Source organism: Rhinopithecus roxellana, chromosome 1 (genome assembly GCF_007565055.1).
Source record: "Rhinopithecus roxellana isolate Shanxi Qingling chromosome 1, ASM756505v1, whole genome shotgun sequence".
Classification (NCBI taxonomy): Eukaryota; Metazoa; Chordata; class Mammalia; order Primates; family Cercopithecidae; genus Rhinopithecus; species Rhinopithecus roxellana.
Window position 1 is genome coordinate 66,337,497 of NC_044549.1, and position 15,284 is coordinate 66,352,780.

General features: G+C 35.3%; 1 protein-coding gene across 3 annotated transcripts in view; it reads left to right on the forward strand.

The window, feature by feature from the left end:
* The window catches only part of CHL1 (cell adhesion molecule L1 like), a 212,121-nt gene extending 199,627 nt beyond the window's left edge, over positions 1 to 12,494 (forward strand). For 2 of the 3 annotated variants that reach the window (XM_030920582.1, XM_030920639.1), the window contains exons 25-28: positions 1,153 to 1,314; positions 1,940 to 2,071; positions 4,645 to 4,717; positions 8,554 to 12,494. In XM_030920582.1, coding sequence (XP_030776442.1) covers positions 1,153 to 1,314; positions 1,940 to 2,071; positions 4,645 to 4,717; positions 8,554 to 8,770 — 584 coding nt within the window. In that variant the 3' untranslated portion in view covers positions 8,771 to 12,494. The remainder of the gene's footprint in view (positions 1 to 1,152; positions 1,315 to 1,939; positions 2,072 to 4,644; positions 4,718 to 8,553) is intronic. The other variant, XM_030920702.1, reaches the window with a different exon arrangement.
* Positions 12,495 to 15,284: the final 2,790 nt, after the last annotated feature.

The following is a 15,284-nucleotide window of genomic DNA, read 5'->3' on the forward strand; positions in this document are numbered from 1 at the left end:
TAAATCATATTCCATAATCTAAGAGCGGAAAAAATGGAGCTAATCAGAAATATTATTTTTGTGTCATTAGTGGTTTGAATAAATCACTTGCTTTACTCTGTTTTTCAAAAGCTTGCACGACTTAATGTTTTACTAATATCTCTGTTTTTCAAGGTCAAAATTAATTGCACTCTGTTTCAATGATGCTTAATCTTGAAGGCTTTGCTCATATAATTGGCCTTATTTCTCTCATGGCATAATTTTTAATAAAACCTTTTTGTTATTTAGTAACTATATAATTAATTTTTTTCTATAATGAAAATGCATAATGAAATATTGATCTGTAACATATACCCACTTTAAATAGAATTTCATAACCCGTTGTAGTCTCAGTAAGAAACATATTTTATAACACTGCTAACATTTTCTGGATTATATTTATTATATTGAGTTGATTCCCAGCAAAACTATGGATCGCATGCAAAAATATTTAAGATATTTGGTGGTAAGATAAGAAGTTAGCATATATTTGTCTTCTACTATGAGATTCTACTATTAACATATTGACATATTAATATTTTTTGAAAATAACTTCTCACACCACTTTCAAAATGTCAGTAAAACCATTCCATTGGTATGTACCTACAAGCCTGCACTTCACACACTTTGGGCTTCTATAAATTTCAAATATTTAATATATGATCATATTGTAATGCTATTTCATCAATATTTATGGAGAAGACCAAGGCAAAAAAAAAAAAAAGGCAATATATAGTTAGTTATGATTATAAGGTTATATGCTGTCAATTGTAAGTCAAAAGGCCATATTCAGTTTCCCATTAGGTTTGTGAAAATCCAAATTGCACAAAATCGTATTGTATAATTTTTTTAAGTCTACGGTTTTGAACCATTCATGTGACCAGGCAGATTTACAGTACCATTTCATCTTAAACGGCCATGTATTGAGTTCATTTCATTTACTCAGTTTCATTATATTAAAAAAGGAAGTTGAAATGTTGATTTTCTTGATCTCCTGATAATTCAAAAAACTGAGACAATATGGTATAAGTGACTTTCTTATTCACTTCGAATAACAATATATATTTTTTTACTTTTTATGTCCTATGTTTCCATGACTACAATTCACATGATTTAACTGTGTACATTTCTTAGGTAAAGGTTTCGGGAAGATATCAGAAGGAGTAAATCTTACTCAAAAGACTCACCCAATAGAGGTATTTGAGCCGGGAGCTGAACATATAGTTCGCCTAATGACTAAGAATTGGGGTGATAACGATAGCATTTTTCAAGATGTAATTGAGACAAGAGGGAGAGGTGAGAAATGAGATTATATCTGGGGAAGTCTTAGTCAATCTGTGTCCTGTAGAATATTTAGTGTTGCATATGTCCTATATTAAACATAAAAACACTGAGTATATTAGTTATGAAAATAATAATTTCAATTTTTGACATATTTTTAAATTATCAAAATGAAAAATGTTTCACAGTAGTCCAACTTATCCTTTATTTTGTTTTTACTAGAGTTGTTGCCTAAAAATATCTCCTGCTAATTAACACATGTTAATAACACAAACTAAAAAGTAAAAGCAAAACAAAACAAAACCACCAGGCTCCATGGTCATCTGCTTCTAACCAAGGCAGCTTGCGCTTTTTGCTTGCTCCTTGCTGCTTCTGAGTTTAACTTCTGCCTTCACTATCCTTCTTTGGTTTTTCATCTTCAGAATCAAATACAACTCAAAGAAGTCCCTTTTTAAATAAAGAAGGAAAGATTTATCAGTATTCTCCCATTAATGTGTCCTTCACATTGGATTCCTTCTGGGGTCATTAAAAAAATTGATACTATTTGGTATGCTTAAAAATGATGTCTAATTTTCCCCAATGTTACAGAATACAAGACTGTTTCTAGTGTACAATGTTGTGACTTCTCTTTCTACAACAGAATATGCTGGTTTATATGATGACATCTCCACTCAAGGCTGGTTTATTGGACTGATGTGTGCAATTGCTCTTCTCACACTAGTATTGTTAACTGTTTGCTTTGTGAAGAGAAACAGAGGTGGAAAGTACTCAGGTAAAATTGTTTTTTAATGTGATTTTCAGCTTATTAAATAGCATTTTCTGGGAAGCATTCTTCAGAGACATCTTTTTTTTTTTAATACACATTCAAGTCAAATTTATTTTAGCAAATTAGTTGTACAATGCACTGACAGGAAAAACATATTGCTAAATTAACCAGAAAAAAAGTATGGTCTAGAGTATTATTTCCAGATAATTACTTGGTTCTAGTTTCTAGCACTTAAAATGGGCTCTAACTGCCAGGTGTGGTGGCTCATGCCTGTAATCCTAGCACTTTAGGAGGCCGAGGTGGATGGATGACGAGGTCAGGAGATCCAGACTATCCTGGCCAACATAATGAAACCCCGTCTCTTACTAAAAATACAAAAATGAGCCGGGCGTGGTGGCGGCTGCCTGTAATCCCAGCTACTCGGGAGGCTGAGGCAGGAGAATCACTTGAACCCGGGAGGTGGAGGTTGCAGTGAGCCAAGATTGCGCCACTGTACTACTTCAGCCTGGGAGATAAGAGCAAAAACTCCATCTCAAAAAAAGAAAAAAAAAAAGCTCTAACAAGGTTGATAACACTTCCAAACTTCTATTGTCTATCTGTGAAAGATCAGAGCCATTGAGAGGCATATTACTAAGTCACATATATGCTTTAGTGTTTTAAGTGACCCATCTATAGCACGCCTCTCTCTATACATGACATACACGACTCGTGTTTTTTGCACTAATACATTCTAATATTACTGGCTCCACTGGCCAACTTTGTTGGTGTTAATCATTATTAGGAATGTGCTTCTTATTACCATGGCATGTATTAGACACACTGCCTCATGAATTAATGATACATAAGGTATCCATGAAAACCATCATAGTTGGTAATATGATGTTTGCCTTTAATTTCATTCAACTTCCGAATTGTTTTGTCTTTTTCAGATATACATATTGTATCAAGATGATGGTTATTACTAGTATTGCTTAGTATTTGTGGTGCTTTTATATAGCGACAAAGATTTAGATTACACTGCTATTTATTTCATGATGTTCAGATTTATGAGAAGTTCATTATTGGCTTAGGATTTATCTAGCAAATATTTAGTGGGAACCCATCATCTACAAAGAAATATTGAGAGCATAATTTCTAGGTTTTTGTAAAATGACATGCATAATTTATGGAGTTATGCATTTCACTTTTTTCTCTGAAGACTGAATGATTATGAATTAGGTTCACAATGACTAATAAATGTTCTGAGTAATTAATGGGAAACATTAAAGAGTTATAGTATTCTCCTTATCCCCAACAAATAATCATTTGTGAATTGTGTGCTATCCAGATTCTAAAGATGTTTCTTCAAATCATGCCCTGAAAAGAAAAAAAAAAAAAAAGTCAGCATTTCATATTGCAGAGCAGCTAAGAGAATCTACTAGGTCTCTGCATGTAGTCGTAAAAAGTTCCATAAAGAACAATTTGTATTTGAGGTTTGTTTTTTTTTTTTGTTTGTTTGTTTTTGTTTTTGTTTTTGTTTTTGTTTTTTTGTAAAGAGGATAAGAGCTTTTGGTCTTATATTCTACTAATACAAAAATTAGCTGGGCGTGGTGGTGGCTGCCTGTAATCCTAGCTACTCAGGAGGCTGAGGCATGAGAATCCCTTGAACCCGGGAGGCAGAGGTTGCAGTGAGCAGAGATCATGCCACTGCACTCCAGCCTGGGTGACCGAGTAAGACTTTGTCTCGAAACAAAACAAAACAAAACAAAAAAGGGAAAATGTCAGTGGAGACCTGAATATTCAGATTGTTGCAACAATTTTGAGTAAGAGTGATGCATAACAACCAAATGATTGACCTTTTTTGTTGTTTTTTTTTTGTTTATTTTTTTGAGACATGATCTTGTTCCGTCGACCAGGCTGGAATGCAGTGGCACTATCTCAGCTCTCTGCAACCTCTGCCTCCCAGGTTCAAGTGATCCTACCACCTCAGCCCATCATGTAGCTGGGACCACAGGTGCACGCTACCACGCCTGGCTAATTTCCATGTTTTTAATAGAGACAGGGTCTTGCTTTGTTGTCCAGGCTGGTTTCAAACTCCTGATATCAAGTGTTCTGCCCGCCTTGGCCTCCCAAAGTGCTGGGATTACAGGCATGAGCCACCACATCCAGCCTTGACTGACTTTTTAAATTCAATTTAGTTTAATGACACAGATCTAATAGGTGCCTATGATGTCTTCAAAAAGTCCAGATAGTAAAATACGTATTTAGTAATTTGGTCTTCACTGAGAAATCAAGTTAAGTTGGGCTCTTCCAATAAGACTTCTTGTTCACATAATATTGAGTAGTCAGGTGAAAATATGCAGCATGCTGCAGGTGTGATGACAAAAAAGTAGAACTTCCCAAAATCCCCTCTATTTTTTGTTTAAACAAAGAAGTAACAGATGGGCTACAGGTATAGCCAGAAAAAAATATTGCCTCACTGGTATCAAAACATTTGAGCAATGCTGTTCTTATTGACTATTCACTATTCCACAGCACTGGTAAAAGTGTATTTTAAACAGTCACTGTATTAGTTTCCCCACCTTTTTTCTCTTTTTTAGTTAAAGAAAAGGAAGATTTGCATCCAGACCCAGAAATTCAGTCAGTAAAAGATGAAACCTTTGGTGAATACAGGTAAACTTGAGGTTCTGTTTTAAAATGTATCAAAACACGTATTCATCATGTTGAAAGCTCAAATGAACAAAAAGGTGTTTATTCTTAACAAAAAGTTTACAGAACTATAATGTAATGACCCTATAAAGAATGCTTCGTACAAATAGGGCCCATGTAAGTGCTAGCAACCAAATTTCTGTCTGTGTGGTGAGGGTGTATAAAGAATTACAGTCCAGGCAGAAGTATCGGTTAGGATACTTTTCTTGAAGCTGTGTGCCTAACACAAAGACACTATTCTTATTTAGGTTGAATATCTATTTGGGGTAGCTAAAACATCTTTAGCATGGCCATTTTGAACTCAGGTTGGATACAGTTTGCATCCACACACATATATCTGTATACCTACAGTGTTGCACCTGCCAAGGTAAGTAAGTTACAAACCCTGTCCTCTAGATGAACCTAATCAGCAGAAAAAAAATGTCTTATATATGCAAATGACTGTAATGAATTAAATAGAATAAAAGAGCACAAAAGAGAGCAACTATTTCTGCCCAGGTAGGATTTTGGACGAAAGGATCATCCATAAGAGATAAGCTAAGCCTTAAAGGATAAAAAGGATTGTGTTACTGTTAACTACTGGACAGAGGATGACAAAATGAGTGAGGGCGTGTCGGGCAAGGGAGGAATGGCAAGAAGTCTGCTCTGAGCTAGGTAGGAATCTTTTGGGGATGTGTTAAATTGTCTCTTTCTTCTGTTATCTCTCTCCATCTTACCCTTTCTACTACTCTCTTAACTTCTTAGCGCTTTTTGGTTGGAATGGCATCTTTTTTTTTCAGGTCCCCTGTATATTTCAGCCAACAGACATATTGTAAGTTCCAGGTTTATATCGATCTTAGCACATAGGAAACCAGAGTTTATATCGAAGAAGAAATCTGGTCGATCCTCTTTCTCTCGTCTCTGGGTTCATCACTCTAGCCAGGGATGTGGAGCATTTTCATTAGGTCATTGTTAGACATTTGAGCTTACCTGTACCTCCACTTTGTGCTATACTTATTTTTCTGTATTCTACCTAGTCAATACCCTTTTTACGTTTTTATGTTTCTTAATAAATGACTTTAAGTTCTTTCCAGAATAAAGAACAGTAAAGAGAAAGAAAGAAAGAGAGAAAAAGAAAAAGAAAGAAAGAATTTTAGAACTTTGCAAATTGTGCTCCTTACTGTTGTATTAGTTAGCAGTTGCCTCATAACAATAACCACCAATACTTAACAGCTTTAAACAATAAACATTTATTATTTCTATGTCCTCATAATTCAGGAATCCAGACATGGCTTAGATGGGTGCTTCGGGCTCAGGACCTCTCATGAGGTTGCAGGAAGGTTTTGACCAGGGCTATGGTTTCATCTAAAGTTTCAGCCAGAGCACAAGCCATTCCTAGGCCACTCATAGTGCTTTTGGCAGGATATAGTTCCATACAGACTGTTGAACTAAGGGCTTCAGCTCTTCACAGGCCAGAAGTCATTCCTAACTCCATATTACATGGATATCTCCATGGGGCCATGCACAACATGGCAGCTGGCTTCCTTCAGAATGTGTGAACCAGGGAGCAAGACAGAGCACCCAAGTTGGAAGCCACAGTCCTTTTGTAACCTGATATTGGAAGTGACTTCCCATCACTTCTGTTGTATTCTATAGGAGCAAATCAATAAGTTTAGCCCACAACTCAAAGGAAGAAGATTATACAAGGTACAGAGTCCATGAGGCAGTGATCATTGAGGACCTGCAACAACTTTTCAGAAGTTGAGGCAGGAGAATTGCTTAAACTCAGGAGGCGGAGGTTGCAGTGAGCCGAGACTGTGCCACTGCATTCCAGCCTGGGCAACATAGTGAGACTCCATCTCAATAAAAAAAAAAAAAACACAAACAAACAAACAAAAAACTACTTTTGAAAGACAGTATTAGCTCAGTTTTACAGGCAAGAAAACAAAAACAATGCCTTGCAATGCCTTGTCTAAAAACCCATTTCCCCACACCCTGCTGCTTCTTTATAAAGATAGCTAACATCTTCCTGTGCATTATTTCCTATGACATCCCTTTATAGTAGTTGATGTGTTTTCCAACCTGTTTCCCCCAAACTACATATTTATCAGGATAATTGTCTACTTTCCACATTATCCCAGGAGGCACTTTTATAAGAGGTGCCCTGCATAACGTAAGTCCTTATTCTTCTAGCTTCCGATAATCTTCCCTTTTGTTATTTTTCTTTGCTCTTCGTTTCCTGATTCCTCAGCCAATGCCTCATTTTTTTTCTTGATTTGTTTTTGTAACTGCAATATCCTAATTCGAGAGCCAATTATCGTATCAGTCAGGGGAGCATGTGTTATGCTTGCTGTCAAAACAACTCCAAAAGCATTTTCTTTCTCAAGTTATGTATCCCACAGAGATTGCCCTTTTCATCTTAGTCACTTAGGAGCACTGGTTGGTGGATGAGAATCCAGGGTCACCACAGCAGGGAAAACAGAATGCAACAAACTGAGCACTGGCTTTTAATCTTCCATTTGGAAGAGACACATGTCACCTTTGCTCACTCTTTTTTTAAAGCGAAGAAAATTCCATGGTGGCATATAACATAGAGTAGGCAGAGAAGTGTCATCCTGTTTTATTCCTAGAAACCTGACTTACTTATTGAATAGCACTGACCAATACCACAAATTATAAAATGATATATACATCTAAATTATATTTTTTCCAAATGCTTCATTGATAAAATTTGATAAAATCATTTTATATGGTATATAGCTTCATAATGTAATACTAATTGGTATTTTAAAAGATCTTGATCCAAAATTTGAAGATCATACCATTTGGTAAGTATTTTACTAATGGATTTACTTCTGTTCATGAATAAAACACCTACCATAAATATAGTATACTTATTTATGTTCTTAAAATATCAGTCATTTCTTTCTACCTTAAACTATAATAAGCTTGAACTGTTAACTATATTAAAGAAAGTTATTTGGTTTCAAAAACAGAATATGATTGATTTTTAAAAGAGAACTTTTTGGAAGGATATAAGAGAATCAAAAGGATCAGAAGTAAAAACAGAAGATCAAGACTTGGAAGCCAGGAGCTCCAAAAGGCCATGAAAGCAAAGGAAATTGCATTTGTTCTCTGTCTGAGTCCATTAGGGGCTACTATAACAAAATACCATAAACTGAGTGGCTTATAAAAGAACAGAAACTTATTTCTCACAGTTCTGGATTCAGGGAAGCCTAAGAGCAAAGTGCCAGCATTTTCAGTGTCTGGCGAAGGCTCACTTTCTGGGTGACAGATGGCGCCTTCTCTTTGTGTCCTCACATCGTGGAAGGGGTAGGGCAGCTCTCTGGGGCCTCTTCTCTAAGGGCACTAATATCGTTCACTAGGACTCCACCCTTTTGGCCTAATCACTTCCAAAAGACTCCACCTCTAACACTCTCACATTGGTTATCAGGTTTTAACATAGGAAGCTTGGGAGGACACAGATATTTAGACCATAGCAGCCACTATGGACATCAACAGGTTGAATCCCACATGTCCTACAGAAGCTGAGCTGTCAATTTTAAAGAGAAGCAGAAGTGTTGTGAATAATGAAAGACTGTTTGGTGGAAATTGCTTATGACTTTGTAAACATGTGTCTACAGACTTTGCAAACTTGGTAAACATGTGTGGTAGTATCATGTGGGCTTTAGTATCTGTCTTCAATGCTATTATGAATGTCCTGAACATTATAAAACCTTTTAGCACTTATGCATGTGTTTCTTTACATGAATATGAATATTAGATTTTGTTGAACTATTTTTTGTTTGTTTGTTTTCCAGTGACAGTGATGAAAAACCTCTCAAAGGAAGCCTTCGGTCCCTTAATAGGGATATGCAGCCTACTGAAAGTGCTGACAGCTTAGTCGAATATGGAGAGGGAGATCATGCTCTATTCAATGAAGATGGATCATTTATTGGTGCCTATGCAGGATCTAAGGAGAAGGGATCTGTTGAAAGCAATGGAAGTTCTACAGCAACTTTTCCACTTCGGGCATAAACACAACATGTGTAACCAACGCTACTGGTTCACCCCAACCTTCCATATTTATCTGTTCAAGGGAGGAAGAACTTTCATATAGGAATAGAAACATGTTGACCGAAGATTTCATCCAGAAGTCAACATCCTGCAATTATGTTGAAAAAAGTAGCACTGCCTTCAAAATATAAAATGCCAAGCACTTCAGGCCTATGTTTTGCTTTTGTTGTTTTCAGGTGCTCGAAATGCAAAACACAAAACAAATCCTGTATTTAGATACACCTCAAATAAATCCAAAGTCCCTATTCAGTATAGTCCATATTTGCCTGATTTTACTATTCAGTGTGCTTGCATAGATGTTGCTACCTTGTGGGGTTTTCTCCGTATGCACATTGGTATACAGTCTCTGAGAACTGGCTTGGTGACTTTGCTTCACTACAGGTTAAAAGACCATAAGCAAACTGGTTATTTAAAATGTAAAAAGGAATATGAATGTCTTATTAAAACATTTCATTGAATATATACAGTCTAAATTTATTATTTAAATTGTAGTAGCAAAAGTCTTAGGTGAACAATCAACTAGTATTTATTGAGCTCCTATTTGCCCAGAGATGGTCATATTTAAACAGAAGTATAAGTTTTTCAGTTTCAACATTTTTTAAATTTCTGTCAGTTATGACATCCACGAGCATCACTTTTTGTGTCTGTGTTTTTTTGTTTTTTGTTTTTTCGTGGACTAAATTCAACTGCATGGAAGCAGTGGTCAGAAGGCTGTTTCAAACAAGAACAGGCAGAAAGTGCCCATTGTTCTGGATTCTAATAGCTACGTCTACTTAATATCTTCATTTCTAAATTGACTGCTTTTACCTTTTTTCTATGTTTATGTAATGGTATGCCTGCATATATTTCATGAATACATTGTATATATTATGTTAATATTTACACAATTTAAAATATAGATGTGTTTTATTTTGAAGGGAGAAAAGGAACATTAACAGGCATGTTTGTACAGTTAGAATATATTAGTAAGATACTGTTTTTCATCATTCCAGAGCTACAACTAATAACATGAGGTTCCAAAGCTGAAGACTTTGTATAAAGCATTTGGATTTTGTTCTTATATGGTTTTCTTTCAACAGTTTCAAAATAAAATATCATATAAATATTGAGGGAAATGTTTTCATATTTTTCAAAATAGGTTTTTACTGTTGAATGTACATCTACCCCAGTTCCTCAAAAGAAAAACTATTTACATAGAAATTACTACACATATGTTTGCGTGTATGGTATTTTAAACATCTTTGTGGTGAGAATCTGTTTCCCCTATATTCTCCTTCTGTCAAAGTCAGTACAAATTCAGGGAATTTATTTTCTGGCATTTGTGCTCCAGTCCTTTTAAAATTGTCCATGAACACATGTTTTAAAAACAATATGGAGGATGATGCATACATGTCGGTCAAGTTCAGCACTAGACTTGACATTTTACGGAAATATTTTTTAACCTTATCCTGAAATACTTAACTACTGTTTAATGAAATTGATTTATTTTACTTTAGTTTTTGAGCTGTGATTATTGGTATACAGTTACATCCTCAAGTTGGATTTATGTAACCCCTTATATTTCATGGATACCAACATTTGGGGTATTTACAATAGTCAGCGCAGGAATGCACATGGAATATCTACTTGTCCTTTTGAACCTCACGTGTCCTCCAGAAGGCATAGACAGGAAAAGAATGTCTTATTTAAAACTACAGTTTATGGGCTCAGGATTTGACCACAGTCCTGGGAGTAAGCATTTCAAAGGGGGAAGGCATCGTGGTCCCTACCCCATGTAAATGTGAGGATGCAGACATCCATCAGTGCAACTCAAGCTCCATCCTCATCTGATTTCTAAGGTGCCAATTTTCTGGAGGAACAGCCACCATGTTTTGATTTATCTGGGAGAAAATTGTTGTGCTCAGCTACTGAGCAGGGCAAGGTCGTGACGTTTAAGTTTAGTTCTCATACTATTCTGTCTCCTCTTCTTTGTCGTCAGTCAAAATGTGGTTTTTAAAGAGAGTCATGCAGGTTAGAAATAATGTCAAAAATATTTAGGAATTTAATAACCTTTAAGTCAGAAGATAAAACAAATACTGAAATATTAGCTCTTCCTACACTTCGTGTTCCCCTTTAGCTGCCTGAAAATCAAGATTGTTCCTACTCAGATCTTCTGAGTGGCTAAACCTTATGGATATGAAAAATGAGATTGAATGATGGCTATGTTTTCCTATCATTATTACCTTTCCTCAATACTATTGGGCTACTACTGGAACTCTTCAGCACAAAAGGAATAGGTCTATGATTGACCCTGATTTTAATTGTGAAATTATATGATTCATATATTTTATGAATCAGAATAGCTTTCAAATAAAATAAATCCAAGTAGGTTAAAATGGATTTCATGATTTTTCCCTCAGAAAATGAGTAATGGAGTCCATGATGTGCAATGGTAATTATAAATTGGTGAGGCTTGTTTGCAAAACGCCCACTAGTAATAAGGCAACAGCCAATATTTAGAACTTTGTTCTTTACTGGCTTTACACTAACTTTCTCTAGTCTACTTCCAATATTATTTAATGTAATTGATTGTATATAGTCTCAAGAATGGTTGGTAGGCATGAGTTCCTAGAGAACTGTCCAAGGGTTGGGAAAATCCAAATTCTCTTCCTGGTTCCAGCACTCATTTTGTACATAAACATTAGGCAGGTTGCTTAACCTTTTTATTTCAAACTCTCAATTCTAAAGTGCTAATAAATAATCTCAGTTACCTTATCTTTGTCACAGGGTGTTCTTTTTTATGAAGAAAAATTTGAAAATGGTAAAAGCTAAGATGCCTTTTAACTTCATAAGCAAACCTTTAACTAATTATGTATCTAAAAGTCACCCCCCACATACCAACTCAACTTTTTTCCTGTGAACACATAAATATATTTTTATAGCAAAACAAATCTACAGAAAATAAATCTACTGTTCTGTGAGCAGTATGATTTGTACATGCCATTGAAAATTATTAATCAGAAGAAAATTAAGCAGGGTCTTTGCTATACAAAAGTGTTTTCCACTAATTTTGCATGCGTATTTATAAGAAAAATGCGAATTTGGTGGTTTTATTCTATTGGTATAAAGGCATTGATATTTTAGATGCACCCACGTTTGTAAAAATGTAGAGCACAATGGAATTACACTGGAAGTCTCAAATAATATTTTTTCCTATTTTATACTCATGGAAGAGATAAGCTAAAGAGAGGAAAATAATGAGAAATGTTGGTGTGCTTTTCTAAGCATTTAAAACATAATTGCCAATTGAAATCCTAAATATGTTTACATACCATTAAGATATGATTCTTGTAACAATGTTAAATTGATTATAATGGGATTGGGTTTGTTATCTGTGGTAGTATATATATGTATCCTAGTGTTCCTATAGTGAAATAAGTAGGGTCGAGCCAAAGCTTTCTTTGTTTTGTACCTTAAATTGTTCGATTATATCATCAAAAGAGATGAAAGGTATGTAGAACGGGTTCACCTGATTACCTTTTTCTTTTGGCTTGGATTAATATTCATAGTAGAACTTTATTAAAACGTGTTTGTATTGTAGGTGGTGTTCGTATTATGCTTATGACTATGTATGGTTTGAAAATATTTTCATTATACATGAAATTCAACTTTCCAAATAAAAGTTCAACTTCATGTAATCCAGAAATGTTTGTATTCTGTTCTACACAGTTAAGAAGAATCAGAATTTACATATTAATCTTAAGTACTTCGGTTGCCTCTGATCCTGGAATATCTATAAATGAAATATAATTTAATAAAATATAAATAAGTTATAAATAAAATATTTTGATTTCAATTACTTTATAAATATACAATATCATCAACATCTATAAAACAGAATATTCCAAAAAAATTTATACTTATGATAAATATAAATTTAAGATGAATGTATATTTATCTGGTTATTCTTAATAAAAATGTGGAAATGTCACCTTCTAAGAAAATGCCCAGTATGCTATATTTTCAATGAGGCTATTAGATAATTTTGACATGGTCTCTTAGAATTGGGTTACCCAGTTTGGCTCAGTGGACAATCTATCTAAAATTGTTGTTTTTAAAACTGTTTTATTGACCAGACATGGAGACTTACTGAAATCGTCGCTCTTTGAGAGGATGAGTTGGGTGGATCACTTAATGCCAAGAGTTCAAGACCAGCCTGTGCAACATAGTGAGAGCTCGTCTCTACAAAAAAATTAAAAAAGAAATTATCTATACCAAGCACTTTACATAGAATACCACATTTCATCCTCGAACCATATTCTCTGGTTTGTTAAATTAGGGGACTGGGAGGTTAACTAACTTAATGAGTGTCACCAGCATGGGCTAGAACTAAAAATTAAACCCAGGGATGTTTGACTCCAAAACCCTAATTCATTATATCATTAATAGTACATTTTTTCATGCCCTCGCTCCTCCACCTTTTCTTAGAAATACTAAAGAAAGGTGAGTTTCAACTTAATGCTGACTTACTGATCATGCTTACAAACACCTTGGCTTTAAGATATGTGATCAAGACATATGATAGAGGAAAACAATCAATGCTTTACTGTATAAACAGTTGAATGTGTACAACCTAAAAAGAAGTAATTCAAATAAGCCAGTTATTTTTAAATGAATGTCACACATTTCATTATATTCCACTCACTCTTTTGGCAAACTGAAAGAGAACAGAAGCTTTTGATTAGAAGTGGCTTCAAAAATAACTGCACTAAACATTTTTAAGTTGATATTTGTATTTCCTCATCAAACACCAGAATCTGTGGTAGGACATCTCTCTTCTTTTGCTATTCTCATTTGTTTCCCTGTAAAATACAACATAGAATTTTGAAGCCATATGTCTCTGGACTCTTGGCATCCCACTTATGGAGAACCCTTATCACCAAGATAAATCAGATGTTAAGTCAGATAAACATACGCATGATAACATTTCAAGGGCCTTGTTTTAGGATTTTAGCATGTGTTAATACAATGAGGGTTTTTATCATCCTCACATCACTTACAGTGTGATGCAATAGCATATATATACATGAGTAAAGAAAGGATAAAATATGGAAATTCCCACATTACCTGAAAGAAATAATATATTGCACTGCAACTGAAATGTGCAAATTCTTTTAACAGGTGGAAAAAATGTTTCATTGATTGGTCTACTTATAACACACTGAATTATGAAATATTTTCCAAAGCGATCATCTATATAGATTGTTCCCAAAATAGTTCTCTTGAATCACTGATTCTGTGGAAAACATTATGTTTGACAAAATTATTTTGGGAATGTTGGCAAACATAAGTAAATGGATACATTTGCTGTATTGAAAATCCTTAGGAGAATATGGCATGAAAACTTGTTGGACACTGGAGTTTTTTGCAGACTCAACCTCAGTCCTCTTTCCCACTCTACTGCTTTCCTACAGTATCTGGTCCATTTAAGACTTTGATTGCCATGGGCAGACAGATGACTTCAAGACATTTTTAGCCCAGTTCTCTCCTCAGATCTGAGGCTTTTATATGTGACATTTTACTTGACATCCCTCTGATGTCTGTAGGCTATTTCAAACTCAATGTTTCAAAAGCAAATGCATAATTTCCACTTTCCAAACCTGTTTTTCCCCCACTGTGCTGTTCAGTGAATGACAGCAGTAATCCATCCAACCACTCAAGACAAAAACCTAGACATTGTCCTTCATACTTGAGCTTTCTCTTTCAACCTCTGTGCTCAATCCATCACAAAATTCTGTTGATATTTTCTCCTATGTGTCTCCTGGATCTGCCCACTTGTCTGTACTGGGACCACTTTTATGCTGAGTGATCTTTCTGTGTCAACTGGCCGCACTCATATCTCTTCTCCACTATGCAGGCAGGGTGATTTATGAAGTGCAATTCTGTTCATGCTGCTTCCTTACTTTGAACAAAAACAACAAATAGCTTTCCATTTCTTCTAAGATAAAAACAAAAATCTATAATTGGCTTCCAATGTCCTGCATGGTCAGATCTCTACTTAGCTTCCAAGTCCCTTATTTTCTGGTTCTTTGTTTTCTTTTCTCCATTCCAGTCCTGATGATTGTATCAAATAAGCCTTCTGCATGCTTCAGATTCTGTAAGGCTCCTCTATCTTATATCAGCCACTGCTGGAATGAACAGTTCTGCATGGACCAAAGCTGACTAACTGCAAGTCAGCTTGCAACTAGCTGCAGTGTTCATGATGCACCTTTGCACTATGGTATGAGATCCTGTGAGACTGCCTGGTGCCTATTCATGCTCAATCTGGAAGCATTGAAGTGTTAACACCTTGTGGGCCAAACATTTATCCAATGGGAGAATGGAACTAGTAGATAAATGCCTGTCTTCTCTCTTGTCCTGTGTCCCCTCCCTCCTCTCTTATAGCAAATGGTCCCATGGGACACAGCAATCGTTTGCATTCAACAGTAGCCAACTC